Source organism: Delphinapterus leucas, chromosome 1 (assembly GCF_059928025.1).
Source record: "Delphinapterus leucas isolate spDelLeu-1000000601 "Yukka" chromosome 1, BTC_Dleu_Yukka2, whole genome shotgun sequence".
NCBI lineage: Eukaryota > Metazoa > Chordata > Mammalia > Artiodactyla > Monodontidae > Delphinapterus > Delphinapterus leucas.
In genome coordinates, this window is record NC_143129.1 from 177,976,808 (window position 1) to 177,994,922 (window position 18,115).

General features: G+C 56.4%; 1 protein-coding gene across 1 annotated transcript in view; it reads right to left on the minus strand.

Annotated features, from left to right (window-relative positions):
- CROCC (ciliary rootlet coiled-coil, rootletin) overlaps nt 1-12,537 on the minus strand; it is a 43,505-nt gene extending 30,968 nt beyond the window's left edge. The window contains exons 1-10 of the mRNA XM_022598512.2: nt 12,436-12,537; nt 11,697-11,838; nt 10,934-11,076; nt 5,376-5,561; nt 5,193-5,276; nt 5,055-5,116; nt 4,805-4,970; nt 4,177-4,283; nt 994-1,230; nt 458-554 (exon numbers count right to left, since the gene is read on the minus strand). Coding sequence (XP_022454220.1) covers nt 458-554; nt 994-1,230; nt 4,177-4,283; nt 4,805-4,970; nt 5,055-5,116; nt 5,193-5,276; nt 5,376-5,561; nt 10,934-11,076; nt 11,697-11,838; nt 12,436-12,495 — 1,284 coding nt within the window. The 5' untranslated portion in view covers nt 12,496-12,537. The remainder of the gene's footprint in view (nt 1-457; nt 555-993; nt 1,231-4,176; nt 4,284-4,804; nt 4,971-5,054; nt 5,117-5,192; nt 5,277-5,375; nt 5,562-10,933; nt 11,077-11,696; nt 11,839-12,435) is intronic.
- Between the last annotated feature and the right edge of the window lie 5,578 nt (nt 12,538-18,115).

Below are 18,115 nucleotides of genomic sequence, written 5' to 3' on the forward strand. Positions count from 1 at the left end.
TGGACGTAGAACCCAGGCCAGACCCCACACAGAAGGATGACCAACCCAGGCAGTACCCTTGAGAGGGGTCCCTCTGGTGGGACAGCAGCTGAGTTCCAAAAGAAAGAGCCCTGGGCTAGCAGGGCACAGGCATGAGTCCAAGTCCTGATTCCCCAGCTTAATGGCTCTGAGACTCTGGACAAGTATTTCCCCTTGGGCCTCAGGTTCCTCATCTGTATAATGGGGATCATGCTACAGAACTGCTGAGAGGATGAAATGGGATAAAGGAGGTGAATGTGCTTACCACTAAAGCTGGCACCCACTAGGCGCTCACACTAAAGCTGGCACATACTAGGTGCTCAATTAATGAGGGGTGAAACTGAGTCTGAGTGGGATGCTTGGGGTTGGCCCAAGCTACCCAGCCCTCAGCCTGTGTCCATGGATCTGGTCAGTCCCCCCGCCCTGCCCTGCATCTCACCAGGGCCTCAAGCTTCTCAGTGAGGGCCTTGTTGAGCCGATCCTTTTCCAGATTCTGGTTCTGAAGGCGCTCGACTGTCAGGGCCAGCTCAGTCACTCTGGAGGTAGGGGAGCAACACAGGTGAATGGGAGACCCACCCAGCTTCTCCTCAAACCCACCAGCTCTGTGTCCTTCATGCTTCCCCAAACCTGAGGCAGGGACCCTAGGATTCACCTCCCTTGCCGTGTGACCTGAAGTCACTCTCCTTTCTCATCTCTAAATGAGAATGAGGTGGCCACCCACTTCATCTCACGGGAAGACACCTTGGGACTAGTCTAGGTCTCAGGAGCAGAGGCTGAACTGTTTGTGATGTGCCCTGGGCAAGAGCCCCATGAACCTCCATCTCCCCCTCTGCCAAACGCGGTGCCTGGGGAGACTGGCTGAACTCACACAGGGGAAGGGCCCATCCCTGTTGAACAGACGCCCCCTCCTCCCTGAATCTCCGGGCGTACACTCTGTGGGGAGGTCTGCCTCACGTGGTGCCTCTGGGCGCCCACCTGGCACTGAGGTCGGCTTTGTCCAGGTTGCTCTGCACCTGCAGCTGGGCCAGGTCCTTCTCCTGGAGCACCTTGTCCCGCAGCTGCTCCTCCAGCTGGGCCTGCAGCAGGGCCTGCTTCTCCAGGGACGCCTCGGCCCGGCTCTCGGCCAGCCGCAGGCCTGCGCTCAGCCCCAGGCTCGCCTCCTGGATGGCTCGTGAGGTCCGGGCCAGCTCCCCTCCCAGCTGCAGCAGGTCCCTGGTGTAGAGAACACAGGATGGGGATGGGATGCTGGGGAGGGCTCCCAAGTGTAAATTAAAACTACAGTGGGATGCCATTTGTCGCTATCAGACTGGGGACAAAAAGTCACATAATGCAGTGTAGGTGAGGCTGCGGGGAAACAGGCTCTCCCTACACTCCTGGTGGGAGGGTGAGTGTAACCACACAGAGGGCAATTAGAAGAACTCTGAAAATTATAAATGGATAGGTTCTAGGACCCACTGACTCCATCGCTCAGAATTTATCCTACAGATATGCCCCAGCGCAAGGAAAATGACCTGTGTATAAGGGGATCCACTGCAGCCTTGCTCATGTAAGAAATACTGGTGGCAACCTAAATATCTATCGAAAGGGAGCTGCTATCGCCTTTTCTTTTTTCTTTTGGCCACCGCGTGGCTTGCAGGATCTCAGTTCCCAGACCAGGAATTGAATGTGGGCCTCGGCAGTGAAAGCCTGGAATCCTAACCACTAAGCCACCAGGTAACTCGGCAGGGAGCTGCTATTAAAAAAATCACGATACATCCCTTCAATGGAATACTCTGGAGCCAAGAAAAACGAATGGGGAAGCTCTTTAGAGCCTGATGTGGAACCAATTCCCAGCTATAACTACTGGGTGGATAAAGCATCTTCAAGAACTGCAAAAAGGGAACTCCCTGGTGGTTCAGTGGTTAGGACTCTGCGCTTCCAATGCAGGGAGCATGGGTTCAGTCCCTGGTTGGGGAACTCCCACAAGCTGCGCGGTGTGCCCGAAAAAAAAAAAAGAACTGCAAAGATGAAATTCTCCCAAGAGTGTATAAAAGAAAAGTGGAGGCTGGGGGGGAAATGTACAATCTGCTGTATTTGCTTGTATCAAATGAGCCTGAGGGCTTCCCTGGTGGCACAGTGGTTGAGAGTCCTGCCGATGCAGGGGACACGGGTTCGTGCACCAGTCCGGGAAGATCCCACATGCCGCGGAACGGCTGGGCCCGTAAGCCATGGCCACTGAGCCTGCGCGTCTGGAGCCTGCACTCCGCAACAGGAGAGGCCACAACGGTGAGAGGCCCGCGTACCGCAAAAAAAAAAAGAGCCTGAGTGTCTGGGTCAGAGGCGGCAGGAAGAGTTTTCACCATACACCCTTTTGAAATTTGAACCTTGTGCACGTGTGAGTTATTCAAAAGCAAGATGTTAACATTTTAAATGCTAATTAAAAATGAGGTATTTTAAATATATCAAATAGGTTAAATCCTCCCCTTTCCTGAATGAACTGTACCACTGGGTACCTAACGGTAAGAAGAGGAAGTGCCTTATTATAGAAGAATTCCAGTTAATACATGAAGAAGTGACAGAATGAGACAATCATGATTCTGCAGCCTCTGACGAACGTCTGGGCCTTGGCATTGAGCGTCAAGGGCTGCTAACGCACAGACAGAGGCTCCTGATGGTAGAGTACACATGGCGCTTACGAAGACGTCTTGTCAAAACAAAACAAAGCAAAACACAACAACCCGAACCTGAATCTGATCAAGCCTTAAATCCAACATCCAATTTACAGGGGACAAAGGTGTTAAAGGGCGCCACAGAATCCAGACTGTGGGAATCTCTAAGGACAACTGTCCCGGTTTCCTGAACAAATAAAAGAGACTTAGAAGACAAATCAACCAATCACACTTTGTGAACATCTATGGATCCTGATTCAAACAATTTTAAAGACAAAAAGTGAAGAAACACCATCAGTGACACTGATGGGTCAACTGGAAGTCTGGATACTAGTAGTAAATTTGGAGAATAGTAGATGATCTCAACAAAAGATCATCGCTCTCAAACAAATGTTTAAGGCACAAAAGGAAACAAATTGGTCTGCCTGCCTCTAGGCTCTCGCCTCTGCAGCCTCACCTGCCCAAAGATCAAGCAGGACCAAGTCCCCTGCGGCAGGAGGCCTTTGAGGCTCTTTTCCAACCTGACCTCCTTTCACTTGCCTTTTGCTTCAACCCCACTGGTTGCCATTTTCTCGCACCTCCAAGCCTTTGCTTCTGCTGCTCTGCCTGGGGCGCCCTCAGCTCTGCCAGTTAAAACCACGCCCATCCCTTGGGGTCAGAGCAAATTCCACCTCCTCAATGAAGCATTTTTCTGACCTCTCCACCCCTCCCAGTTTTCTGAGCATCTAGGACATCCTTTCTGTTCCACTTTCACGTCACTGACCACTCACTTCCTCAGTCTAGAGGTTGCAAGTTCCTTTTTTAAAAAATTTAATTTAATTTAATTTTGGGCCACGCCACACGGCTTGTGGGATCTTAGTTCCCCGACCAGGGATTGAACCCCGGCCCTTGGCAGTGAAAGTGTGGAGTCCTAACCACTGGACCGCCAGGGAATTCCCTAGAGGTTGCGAGGTCCTTGTTAGCAGAAGCTGAATATCATAGTAGATTAAAAGCAGCAACTGCAAATCCTGATTCAGCCACTTACTTACTGCTGTGTGACCTTGGGAAGGTCACTCTACCTCTCTGAGCCTCAGTGTCCTCATCTGTAAAATGGGGATCATTCCAGTTCCTACCTCATAGGGACACTGTGGATATGAGATGAAATAAAATGTACAAAGAGCCTAGCTCAGAGCAAACACCTAGTAAACGTTTACTATTTACTGGTAATGACTAGGAAACAGTAAATTTAGTAAATACCAAATAGTATTTAGTATTTGGCCTTAGTCATTTGGTCATAAATAGCCAATTTAGCAAGTACATTAAGTAAATACTAAGTGACCGCCATGATCTTGGTAAGAGTTAATTATTACTAGTTGCCTCTGCATCTCCGTAGGGCCCGGCACACGGTAGGTGTTTTGGGTTGGACCGAAGTTCAACTGAGTTGAGTTGAATTCAGTGTGCAAAGCAGGGTTGTCTCCCGGCTGCTGCAGCGTCTCCCCGAGCCGCCCCCCCACCGGCCAGGCCTCCTCACCTCTCGGTGGACATCTTCACCTCGCTGAGCAGCCGTCGGGCCCCCACAGCCTGCCTCCACAGGAGAAGCAGGCGGCTGTGCTCGTGGCTGAAGTAGGCGTTGAAAGACTGGAGGGCAGAGGGGCTGAGTGAGGGGCTGGAGCGGGGGCCGGCCCACTTCCTGCCCCAGCTCTGACCACCCCGGAGGCTCCCAGTGGGCCGGCTCTGGGCCCGCATACAGGGCTGTGCCTGAGCTGTATGGTCACCAGCTCAAGCCTCCCGCTGGCTCGGGGAGCTGGATTTCAAAGCCTCCACGGACTGCAAGCAGCAGTGAGGAAGGGCAGAAAGCGCTGGGGACCTAGGTTTGCATCCCAGCTGCCAGCCAGCTGCATGACTGGGCAGCTATTCAACCTCTCTTTAGAAGGAGGATGACGGCACTTTCCACATATGGTTACTATGAGGAACAGAGGAGAAATCGCCTGCCTGGCACTGGCACGTGGTATGTGCTAATCAAGGCTATTATTATGACAACATTTACCTCTGCTAAAGGGCTCACCTGACCAGCAGGGCCCTCCCTCCCCCTCCCCCTCCCCTCCCCCCTCCCCCGCCCCCATAGGCTGTTCCCCTCGGGTCAGCTCCCCGGTGCCCACCTCTCCCTCGCGCCTCCACGCTGCCTCCCGCTGCTCCAGCTCCTGGCGGCTGCGTGTCCAGTCGCTGGTCACCTTGCGTATGTCCTCACTCAGAGCCTGGTTGGCCGAGTTCGCCTGGTCCAGCTGCTCTCGGAGCATAGCGTTCACCTGGGCCAGGCTGGCGCTTCTGGGTGGGGGAAAAGGGACCAGTGGGTGCGTGGCCGGAGAGGACAGCCCTGCCAGCCGCGTGCTATCCCCCGCTGTGTCCCACCTCTGCTGTTCCTCCTCCAGGCGGATGAGGGCGCTCTCTAGGTCATGGCTGTGCTCTGTGGCCTGGGTGGGAGAAGCGGGGGCATCAGGCTGGGCAACGTGGAGGGAAGCGTCTGCCCTGCCGCAGCCCGGCACCCACCCTCAGCCGCTGCTGCCCCAGCTCCGCAGCTCTCTCCAGCAGCTGCTGCTCCAGCTCCGAGGTCTTCTTCTTGTACTGGAGGATCTGGGGATGGGTGGAGAGTGGCCGGTCAGCCCCAGGGGGCATGGGGGCCGGGCCAAGTGAGCGCAAGGGTGGGCAGGAGCAGGAGTGGGTGGCCCTGACCTTGGCCTGCAGCCGCTGCACGAGCTGGGCCTGCCGCTGCTGGCCCTCCTGGTAGGCCTGCAGCTTGCGCCGGTAGGAGGCCTGCTCCTCCTGCAGCTGCCTCCGCAGCTCCACGCTCTGCCGTGCCAGCCCCCTGGGCTCCTGTGTTTCCAGCTCCCCAGACTCCAGCCGCACAGCCTGCTCCAGCTGCAGGGAAGGGCCCTGGGTGAGAGTCCTGGGCCCCCCGGGAAGGCAGTCACAGGCCTCTGCAGGGGGCGCCAGGCTGGACCTGGGCCCACAATGCCTTGCAGGCACATGTGGGCAATACCATGATGCAATGCACGTGTGCACGGGTAATGCAGCCGTGCATGGACACACAGACTGGGCAAGCGCGGATACACAGACTGGGTGTGCATGGACACATGCAGGTGGGCCACAAACGTGTGCATGCAAAGCACAAAGATGCACCTGGGATAAACCTTAAAGGCCCTGGGTACACCGTGAGCCTCTCCTCCAAGACACCCAACCCCCTGTGGTGGATAGTTATTGGATTCATGCCCCTGTCTCCCCACCCCCACCCTAAGTGAGCTCAGAAAAGCCTGGATTTTGTTCCCCATTGTATTTTAGAACACTGGCAGTAGCAATGTTAATGAATTAACAGCATGAGCACACGTGAATACATTCACAGGCATCAATACACGTATGCATATCTGAGCTTAGAGACATGCACGCACATAACACACAGAGGCCACCTAAAACACCCCGAAGGTGACACAGATGAACTCACCCCGCCCCCACTCCCCACATACACAGCACTCAGGTTTGTAAGAGGTGCGCACATGGGTTCTAATATAAGGTGTGGTTTATTAACGCCCTCTCAGCCCAACCTAGCCTTGGGCTCCCTCCTCTCCCTCGACTCATGGGAAGCCTCTGCGGTCGGTCGCCGCCCTTCCCCTACCCACAGGCAGCTTGCAGCCCCTTAATCATCAGACCCTGGGGGCAGAGGCAGGATGCCTGCCGGCTCTGACTGCCTCGCTAGCCTGGAACCCCCTAACACCCTTAGGTACCCGCTGGTCCCAGGGGGCCCCTCAGCCTCCTCCAGCTGTTTGGAAGGGAGGAGGGAGGAGGCCGCTGAGGACAAGCAAGACCAACAGAGGAGCGACAGTGCCCAGGGAGAACCAACAGCACGAGAGCCCAGCCCAGTGCCTGGCCTGCAAAAGCCCGGGCAGGGTATTCACACGCCCACCCACCCTGGGTCCCAGGGAAGCCCATGGCAAGGGCAGCTACTCTCACCCACGCTAGTAGCGGGGCCAGGCCAGGTCAGCCCTCCAGGCCTGTGTTAAGCGGTATGGCAGGAGAGACCCAGTGAGCCACCAAGCTGAGAGGCATCTCCGGCCCCACCCCTGTTGCAGCAAATATAGAAATGAAGTTTTCCCTCCCCTGAGAACAAGGAGAACAAAGGGAACAGTGAACAGGCTAGAGAAGAAACATAACCTGGCCTGAAAGAGTTAATCACTCCTCATTTTACTTTAACTGTCACTAATTTGTAGTAACTTTACAAAGCTAACCTCACTCCCTGACACTATGTAATTTACGTTCAGCACCTATCACGCCTAGCTCTTCGAGTTACATCCCCCGCCTCTCAATCCCTAACCTTACTTTGTCCCAGCACTTACATTCGATAACAAATCACCCCCTATAGTTTTTGCATTTCAGAAACAAGGTCGCTGGCTGATAAACCAGAGGCAAACTAACGAGGCAAACGGACACCATTACCAGACCGCCGGACCGCAATTACTGGGCAACCTGACGCCAGCTATGACTATTTTGAAATAATGCAAAGGAAAGGAAGAATGCAAGACCTTCACTACTCTGATCCTTATCACATACCCCGGACTGCGAGCCCCACATATAAAATCTTCCCTGATTCCCAAGGTGGGGGGCACAGTTCTTGAGGCGCTAGCCTGCTGTGTCTTGCCTTCAGCCTGGCAGAAAAATAAAGCCATCTCTCTCTTCCTCCAAAATCCCTGTCTCCGTATTTCTGTTCGGCCTCGGTGCACAGGGAAGCCGATATTCGGCCAAACCATGCCCACCCCCGGGGACAGTGCTGGGCAGGGTGACTGTGCCCACGGAGGCTGCTTGGAGGCTTCAGCTTATGTGGGTGGGGATCCGGTCTGAGGGTGGAGGAGAAGGCAATGTGCAGGGGGTCTCCACCTGGAGGGTGTGCTGCAGGCCCGTGGCCAGTATCTGCGCGAAGTCCACCTAAGTCAGGTGATGGGCAGAGCAACCGCATCTGCGTGTGGTGACGGTGGCACTGAGATGCTGTGAGCGTGTTGTGCATGGATGCGGGCGCTTCCTTGGGGGGGGGTGCGTCTTGTCATCTGTCTCCATGTGGGACCCTGTGTGTCTCTGGGTCTGGGCCTTCACAGGGACCGGGTGAGGTGGCAGCTGCAGTCCAGGGTCTACGTTGTGCTGCGGGCGATGGGTCGTCTTCATGTGCACCCGTGTGTCCATGTGTCTGTATGACTGTGTGCACAGTCACAAGTGGGCGGACCTGGGGAGCGAAGCTGGGCTCTGCACGCGTCTGTGCACTCGTGTGTACCTTTGTCTGGCTGTAGGTGTCCAGGAGCTGTGAGACGATGCTGTGTTGTCTGCGGTGTGCGTGTGCCGGATACACCACGTGTGTGACTGTGCGTGTGGGTGGGATTGTGCGGTGTCCGGGCAGCTTCTGTGAATCTGAGTGTCTCCCCGAGGTGGGTTTGTGTTGGTGTGTGGGGAGGGTCTGATTGTGGCTTGTGTTGTGTGCATTTTGCACATCTGTGTGAACCAGCTGCTGTCTGCTTCGTGGCTTTAGAGGGCTTCCTGCAGCCGCCAGGTGCTCCACTGCTTCTCCAGCGCTCCCCGCCAGATCCAAGCCACTCCTGGCCACACCCCACCCCTTTCCACAAACTTTGCTGCTCACCAAGCAGCCTTTCAATTTTACTTGTAATTCAAGAGGGAAGGAGGCTGCTACCAAGCCAAGGATGAAAGAAGTTTACTGTCTCCCCTAGCAACCGCTGCCCCAGTCCCCGACATTCCGGTCCAGGTTGCCACGGACACTGGGGGTGGGGGGGCAGGGGGCCTGGCCTGTGGAGACGACTCCCTCCTTCCCATCCCAGCTGCCTCGCCCAGCACCTGCTCGTCAGGGACAGGAAGAAACGGGGGCCTCCACTGGGACCCTGAGGTTCTCCCTCTGACCTGGGAGGTAGCCACTAGGAGCCCCTGCCTCAGTTTCCCTACATGTAGTCAATAGGACGGAGACCTTGACCTCACCTCCACTCCCCTTTCCCAGGGATGCTGTGGGGTTTAAGGGGTCGGAACAACCTCACTGACTGGCCCCCTAAGGCAGCACATGTGCAGCAGTTATAGCCACAAGGGCGCCCTGTCACCTGCAGCCTGGGGACAAGTGGGCAGCAGGGAGTGACCGTGCCGCAGGAGCACAGAGCCCCGGACCAGGGGTCTCGGCCCAGCTCCACCACCGACCTTGGGCCTGTCATGTCCCCTCCCTGGGCCTGTTTCCCCATCTCTAATGAGGTGATCTCCAGGCTCTGAGGTTCCCTGTGGACCCACCCCCAGGAAAGGCCTCAAGGTCACTGTCATGCAGCCCCTGCCTCCAGGGAGCCACATCTCAGACAGAGGACAGTCTCCTGCCAGGCTCACTCTACATGCTATTCAGGGGCCTCTCCAGCCACACAAGGAAACTTTCTAGACTAAAGCAGCTCCCCCAACCGGCCCAGCCCCACAGCTGTGTCCTAGAAGAAAAGGGACCCGCTACCTCCACCTCTTCTTCCCTCCCCATGCCAGCCTGAGGGGCAGTGCTAGCCTCACTGTCAGTCAGAAGTCGGCATTTAAAAGAGGCAGCCAGGGCTTCCCTGGTGGCGCAGTGGTTGGGAGGCCGCCTGCCGATGCGGGGGACAAGGGTTCGTGCCCCGGTCCGGGAAGTCCCACGTGCCGCGGAGCGGCTGGGCCCGCGAGCCATGGCCGCTGAGCCTGCGCGTCCGGAGCCTGTGCTCCGCAACGGGAGAGGCCACAACAGTGAGAGGCCCGCGTACCACAAAAAATAATAATAATAATAAAAAGTAAAAATAAAAGAGGCAGCCAAAAATAAATAAATAAAAGTAAAAGAGGCAGCCCCCAGGGGCCTGACACTGTGCCAGGGGCCAAAAGATGACCAGCCTAAACTAGGACGGGGCTGTCTCAGGGCCCACCACCAACAATACAGACTCCGCCCAGCCCACCTGCCACGCCCCCTGCAAACCTTGGGAAAACTAGCTCTGCAGGGTCCCCAGTGCCGGCCACCATCCTGCTCTTCTGCAAGTCCCAACACGTCAGGGGCTTGTCCAGGCAGGCGGATGTCAGGACACAGGCACATCCCACAACGACACAGAGGAACACAGATCCCTCTTCCCATCACGGGTACACAAGCCCCTGTGTGGACAGGCCCGGCTCAGGGGTCTAGCCATCCCTAGCTCTGCTAGTCCCACACAGGGGACCCTGGGCCAGCTTCAATCTTCCGTTTGTAACATCAGGGGTCACGTCTGAGGCCCTTCCAGCTTTCCCAGGGCCAGGTGCCCCCTGGAACTCCCAGGCCGGTTGCCTCTTCCCATACCCAGGAAACAAAACTGTAACACAGAGCCCTCAGCTGTGTGACCCTCAAGCAGGGTGCTTTCCCTCTCTGAGCCTTGGTTATCTCCTCTGTTAAATGAGCATCATAATGGTCCCGACCTTGGTGCATTAAATGTAAAGCACCCAGCTCATGCTTGGCACAGAGTAGGCACTCAGTAACCAGCAGCTACTATAATGAGTGTTATTACCACCCACACATCTCCCATCCGCACACACACTCCCTCCTTCATGCAACTCTCTCACCAACTTTCAGCCACCATCAACTCCCCAGGGTCATTTCCCACGAGCCTGGAGGCCTAAAGGAGAAAATGCACTAAGAACCACCTGTACTCCACTCACACTGACCTCCTGCCCAGGCCCTGCAGCACAGGTCCTGGGGGACGTGAATCCTGCCTGGACTTGCAGGCAGGCCCGGCTTCTCCTTCCTTCCTTCCTTTGCTGGGCCTCACCCCCACGGGGAGCAGGGCAGGTCTGTGGCTGCCTGTGTCTACCCCAGCCTGTTGGGTGGACCCCAAGGCCCAGGTAACCGGGGGCACAGGAAGATGCCCAGAGACTCAAGGGGTGGCAGGGGCCTCTAGGGGTCTTGTTCTCCGTGCCCCACCCCCACAAGCAGGCTCGGGACAGCCAGGAATGAAATACCCCAGTTGCCAGGCACTTCATCCCCTCGTCTCATTGATTCCTCACAGCTCCATGTCACATTACTGTCCCCGCTACGGAAAGCAGGCTCGCAGAGTGGGGTGATTTGCTCAAGGCCGCTCAAGTGGGCAGAGCCACAATCTGAATGGAGGCGGCCTGACTCCAGGGCCCACATTCTGCCCAGGAAGCGGGCCTGCCCTGGCTGTCTCCCCACCCCTGTGGCAGGGGAGCCCCTAGCCCAGCTCTCAGCCCCCCGCAGCACCCACCCTCTCACTGACCGCGTTGTACTTGATGGCCAGCTCATCGCGCTCAGCCCGGCTCTGGGCCAGCAGGTCCTCCACGCGGGACAGCTCCTGCTGAAGAAGCTGGCTCTCCTCCTGCAGTGACAGCATGGATGCCATCTCGGTGGCCGGCAGCAGGGCTGGAGAAGGACAGCGGGCACACAATTAGCTTCCACCTGCATCCTGAGGGACCGCCTCCCCCTACAGGTGCCCTACCCATCCCTGGAGGCAGGAAGATAGACCAGGTCCCCACGAGGAGCTGTAGCTGAGGGGGCCCTTCCCAGACGCTCTCGACCCAAATATGAGGTGTGGGTGTTGCCCTCCAGGGGGAGCAGGGGCCCATCAGCCTTCCTGCCCGGGTGGGGAATGGACACTGCCACTCCTTATACTTCTACAAAGCCCTGAGCTAAGCTGAGCTGCCCTCCCCCTCTAATCTTGGGTTCATCCAGCTCACACCTTCCCTGGGAGAGAATGTGGTGTTTGGGGTTTAAGTCTTTGCAGCAGGCTGCCTGCAAGCAAGGAGGGGATGCTCAGCCCTGCCTTCCAGCAGCATCACATGGAGAACAAGTCTGGGAAAATTACACCTCTGAGCCTCCATTTCCTCATCTGTAAAATGGGACCCTCCATCACAGGCTTGTGCCTGCCTCACAGTGATTATTCAAGAAATGGAAGCTGCACTCATTATCGTCATTATGACTGTTGAGGAGGGGGATGTGAGAAGAGGTGAGATGCAGGCAGTGTCTGTGAAGGGGAGTGGTACCTGGGCTCTCAGGCTGGGAGAAGTTGCGGGTGACAATCTCCCTGATGCGGGCAGGCAGGCAGATGGGCTGGGAATCCTGGGCCGGGTCCTGCACGTTCAGGCCCTTCTCCTGGCCCGACCCCAGGATGCTGCTCTCCAGTGTCTGCAGGGAAAGAGGGAGGGTCTGCGGGGAGCCTGGGACCTTGGGCTCCCTGGTGTGGGTGGGAGAGAAACAAAGTCCTGCCGCACCAAACAAAGATGTGGGTGCCCAGGAGACCCTCGGGAAATCCCCAAATGGAAGGAAGCCTGGGAGTTAGAATCGCAAAAAGCCCAATGGGAGGATACTCTGTGTGCCCCCTGCCCCGGGAAGGAGGCCCCCTCGGGGGCCAGAGAAGCAAACCAAAGCCCACGGCCCACTCACAGACCTCCCAGGGTAGCACAGAGTGTTGGGGTCCCCAATCCAGCTCCCGCCCTAGATGGGTGATGACCCCACTGCTCCAGCAGAGGTCACCTCAACCCTAAAATCTGGAAGTAGGGACTTCCCTTCACTAGAGGGGCACTGGATAAGGGAGTCACGGAGTTGAGACCTGAGCACCCCTCTACCACCAGTCTGGCCGGGAGCTGCAAGCTGGGGTCCCTGCGCACCCCGCCACCACACCTCTCCCACCCCTGGACCCCTAAGATGTGCCCACGCCTCCCACTCCTGCTAGGCCCACACTCCCCTGCCCTGGACAGGGTGGGCACAGCCCCCAGGACCCACCTGGACAACCGCCTCCAGTGCCAGCTGGGCTTCCAACGACCCCTCCAGCCCCAAGTTCATGGGGTGGAGGCTGTGGGCACCCCTCTCCAGGCCCTGCGCCAGGGCCCTGGAGACCAACACAGCCCGCCCGCCCTACAGCCAGACTGCTGTGCTGAGCGCTGGGCGGATTAGGCTTAAATCCGGCGGCGCCCCCACGTGATCAGGGAGGTGGGCGGGGCTGAGGGGGGAGGGGAGGGGAAAGGAGAGGGTGGGCGGGAAGCTGGGCAGCGGGGAACAGGAGGAGGAAGGACGAATAGGGGGAGGAGAGGAGAGAGGGGAGGAGGTTGGGGAGAAAGGGAAGGAGTGGAAAGAAGAGGGAAAGGATGGAGAGGAGGGGGAAGGGAAAGGGGGAAGGGACCTGGAGGTGAAGACCCCCCCCCACTACACACACACACACACACACATACACACACACACAGGCACACACACCTACCCTCTCCAAGCGCAGGGGGTGGGGTCAGCATACTGGAGGCGGGAAAGGCCAGTCTTCAAGACTGTCTTTACTGACCCAGAAAAGGGGTCACAGGGTTTGCTAAGAATGTCTTTATAGGGTGCTGGGATGACGTTTTCCCACATCAGGTGCAGGCTGTGGAATTGCCCAGTCCAGACAAGGAGCTGAATCCCCCTTCTCCAACTCCCAGCCCCACCCCCGCACTAGCTGTGTGCCCCAGGGTAAAGCAACTTTGCCTATCTGAGCCTCCGTGTCTTCGTATAAGATGCGAGTTATTGGCACCCATCCCATGGAGTCACCTGGGGGCATAGAGAGCTTACAACTGGGCACCGGGCTCAGAGTGAGCATGTGATCCGTACTGATTTCATTCATCTGAAGATCTGAAATGTACAGTCCCTGTACCCCGGACCCTGGGGCTCAGAGGTCCACCCACTGCCTGCCATTGTTCCTTCCCTAAGGCAAGGAGGCTGTGCGGTGTAGTGGTTAGGCTGTCAGCTCTGAAATCAGGGTCAGATATGGGGTCGCATCGGAGCCCCAGCTCTGCCGCTTGTTGGCAGTATGACCTTGGACAAGTTACCTCTCTGAGCCTCAGTTTCCTCATCTCTAAACTGAAACTTATAGCACCTACCACATAGAGTCACTGTGAAGATTAAATGGGTTGAACAGTGTAAGGGGTTTGCACCACAGCTGGCACGTGGTGAGCAGCGAGTAAATGGTGGCTGCTCTTCCCATTGTCATTAGCACCATGTGTCTGGGCTCCTGCTACCTCGTGGCCCACGGCCTCAGGGTGCCCTCTGCTCTAATGCCATGTCCCATAGGAGGCACATTCATGTTATCCCATTAAATCCTCACCTCAACCCATTTCCAGATGAGAAAACCGGGACACAGAAAGGTTGGGGCTCTTACCTATTCAAAGTGGCACACTGCTGCAGGGAAGTGGGAAGCCCCAAGTTCTTTCCACTTAAGCCAGGCAGCCTCCCAATAAGTGCCTCAAGGGCAAGACCGGGGCATTTGCACTTCAACGCTCTACCAACCGTGTCTAAGTCAGACCCAGGAATGCAGCAGGTGCTGCATAAACGTACATCAGTCCAAGCGGAGCCTGGAACCCTCACCCCCAACTAGGGAATCTGCTCTGGAAATGGAAAACCAGGGAACAGGGTACACTGGGCCAAAAAAATAAGTGCCTCCACATTGCCACGGCAACCAAGGCCAGATTTAGGCAAAACTAAACTCAGCCAGAGGCAGGAAGCTGTCACTACAAAACCCTGGGACTCCATTTTCCCACCTCCAGACAGCCTCCAGAAATCCCCTCTACAGGCTGCACACCCATAACCAGAGCAGGGGGAAGCCACAAACACCCGCAGGCCAGGCTCTCCAGACCTGCTTGCCCAGCTTGGAAGAGAGGGGGCCCCAGATGTGCTTGGTGAACTGAACTGCATTATTCTGTGCCCTTCCCCAGTCAGTGCCCTAGGGGATGGGGGAAGGGAGCAGGACGCCAGAACCCTTTGCGCTGAGTGATTCCAGCCCTTGGCTCTGTCCACGAAGTTCTCCCCCTCTGGTCCTTCTGGGTTCTATTATAAAGCCCAAGAAACCGTATCTAACCCCTGCGTGTATGTGCATTTTCTAATGTCTGCAGCTTCCATCCAGTTCTCAGAACAATTGAATTCCTCATAGGAAAGATCTGGATGTTACAGCTTCAGCGTCTGACTGCCAGGAATCCAATCTGGCTGTGCCTCCCCACAAGCTGTGTGACCCTGGGCCAATGGCCAATGACTTTGCTTCTCTGAGCCTCAGTTTCCTTTTCTGTAAAATGGGATAAAAAACAGTGCCTGCTTCTATTAGGAGGATTAAAAAAAGATGATCTACGCTTAGCTAGCTATGTGCCTGGATATGGTGTGACAGAAGCTGCTCTGTGTTCACCAAAAAACATTTCTGATTCTTCTTAGGAATATGGCTAGAAGTCATTTCCCAGACTCCACTGCAGTCAGATATGGCCATGTGATCAAGTTCTGACCAGCAGAATTAAGACAGGAAGAAGGTGTGCCACTTCGGACCTGGCCCATAAAAACCTCCCACAAGGACTCCTCTCCTCCCCCCAGCTGGAGGGAAATAACGCTGAGTTCCTAGGGGATGCGAGAGCCACAAGCTGGAAGGGGTCTGGGTCCATGGGTCACCATGTAGAAAGCCACCGAACAGGACTTTTCACAAATGAGAAATAAACTTCTGTTGTGTTAAGGCACTGAGATTTCAGGATTTCGCTATCGTATCAGCTAGAATTACCTTAATGATTACCCACTGTTACATAGTGCATACGTGTTGCCTATTATTAGTCTTATCATCACTGGTATTATTGGCTCCTCCCAGTACCCAGTGTGCTTGGTGAACTGAACTGAATTTTTCTGTGCCTCTCCCCAGCCAGCGCCCTACCCAATCTAGAACCCTGCCTGGTACACAGTAGACCCTCAGCCATGGTTGGGCGAATAAACACAAAGGACACACCCTTTGCACTCGCTCCCTCCCCAGTCCTGCTTAGTCCTTTGACCACCCTGCAAAGCTGCCATTTACCAGGTCCAGCTGCAGGCCCTAGCCAAAAAGTCCCTCAAAGGCCACTCATGAGTTTCAAACATACCAGCTGCTCTCACCCACTTATCCTTTCTTTATTCTCCAGTTGCTGACTAGAAATTATAATAAAAATATTGAGCCAGCCATGAGCCAGGCTCTGTGCCCCAGTTTCTGCATCTGTACCATATCTGTTTTAACCTTCTTGACAGTCCCATGATGCTGGTACTGTTCTACCCACTTTACAGATGACAACACTGAGGCTGGGTGAAGTTAAATGGTTTGCTCAAAGTCATCCAGCCATGAAGAGCTGAAGCCACAGGTGAGAAGTATGCCTGGTTCCAAAATTTTAAACAATCACACAATGGCTACCATCATGTAGTGCTTACTGTATGCCAGGCGCCACCCTAGGTCTCTGATGTATATTATATAAGCCACTGCCACTGCTTGCCTGGCCTGCTGAGATGGCTCCTCATGGGTCTCCCTACTTCCTCTCTTGTCCCCCAGCCCAGTCTATTCTCACACATCCCTCTTCTATTCAACCCCCACGCTGGCTACTATCACTCTCAAAATAAAATTCAAAGTCCTACCGCAGTGAACAAGGCCTGCTCAGTCTAGCCCTGGTCTACCTCTCCACCTCATCTCCCCTCTCCCCCAGCTATTCCACTCCAGCCATGCTGGCCTTCTTGATTCTCAAACACACCAAGCATGCTCCAACCTCAGGGCCTTTGCATCTGTCATTTTCTCTGCCTGGAATGCTCTTCTCCCTTCCTTTCATGGCTGACTCCAGACCCTGGCCAAAAATGTCACCTTCTGAGATTGTGAACTCTGACCTCCCAGCCAAAGTGGTTCCTGCCAGTAACTGTTCACTGTTTTCTTCTACATGTACGTTGTCTGTCTGCTCCAAGGTCAGGGACCAAGTCGTCCTTGTTTACTGCTGTCTCCACAGGGCCTAAGGCCCAAAGCGCCATGAACAGCTGTTGAGTGAGTGAATAAATGCTAGGAGACAAGTAGTAATATAGGAAATTAAATGAAAAAAAAAAAAAAACGGTTTGGCAGGGGTCACACAGGGCAAGTCTTGGCCATGTTTGATGTGACCCACAGACTGAGTTCCCATAAGGGCCCCAGCGAACACATACCCAACACCTGAACACCTCGCAGGAGTTCAAGGTAAAAACCAGGCAGTGTCCCCCACAGGGGACTCCTGGGTGGGAGGGGTACCTAGTCTCTGAGGGCTGACCCCCATCCCCAGGGCTTGAGAGAAAGACCAGAGAGGAGGAGCTAAGTCAAGGAAACCTCCAAGATCCAGGGGTTCTAACTCCTGAGGTCTTTCCTGGCTGAGGAGCCTGGCCTTAGCCTCTGGTCTGATCTGGCCACAGGATTTGTTTGTTAAGCACCTACTGTGAGCTTAGCTAAGGAAAACAGGAAATCTCAGATGAAAACAGACTGACAGAACCTTCATGGCCCCCTCCCGCAGTGTCCCAATCCCCCAGACAAGTCAAGGTCCCAGATGGAGCTGGGGAGACTGGCCACCAAGGGGGCAGACATTGCCTCAGAGCGCTGTCCTCTCGGGTTGGCAAAAAGATCACAAGGGAGCCTGCTCGTAACAGCAACCCCAGAGACTGGCACGAGGGTGGGGTCTCAGGCCCTACTTTGAGTAACCCAAGGAGGGCCCAAATCCCTGCACAGGCTGTGCCATCTTGGGCAGTTCAATTGACTGCTCTGGGCCTCAGTTTCCTCATCGGTAAAACGGAGCTACTTTCGACTCCGTATGTTGCACTGAAACACTATCCCAAGCGAGGAGGGCAGGGACGGTGCCTGGCCCACACGAAGCCGCAGCAAGTTATCGCTACTGGTGGTGACAATTGGGAAAAGCCTCCTACCGCAGCTCAGCCTGGAAAAAGGGGACCCCCGGGGCGGAGAGGCGCTTGCCTGCAGGCCGCTGCGCCCGGGCAGGCCCCCGCCTCCTGCCGCCTACCCGAGCCCGCGGGAACCCGGGCAGGATTTGGAGCAGGACGGCTGGCAGGATGTCCGCAGAGGCCCCGGGTGCGCTCCCCAGGAGGCCGAGCCGTGCAGCGCCGGAGGGTGCGGCGCGTACGCCCTGAGCGCCTCCAGGGCCGGGACGGCGGCTCCAGCCCGCCCCCTGGCGCGCGCCCGCCTTCCCGCCCTCCGCGCGCGCCGCAATCTCGGCCCCGCGGCCTTCTCCCGCCGCAGCCCGCCCCGCGCGCCCGAGCCCCTGACCCACGGGAGCGCGCGCCGCGGGCCTCGCGCCGCGGGCCTCCTACCTTGGCGCGACACCACCGCTGCCGCCGAGGCCGAGCGGGCCGGGCCAGGCGAAGCCAGAGGGCGGAGCCCGCGCCCGACCCGCCCGCGTCCCCGCGTCGCCTGGGGTAGAGGGCGCGCCCTGGGCCTGGGGCGGGGCCGGCCGCTGGGAGCGTGCGGCAGCCTCAGGCTACGAGCGCTTATCTGGGAGCCGCACTAGATGGAGGGCTTTTCATACACGATCGCATTTACTGCGCCGGACAACCCAGGAAACAGGGATTATTAGCTCCTTATGCATAAACGGGAAAGTGAAGATTAAGCTAATTGCTCAGGGTCTCGAAGCTGAAGGGTGGCCGAGCTGGATGCTTG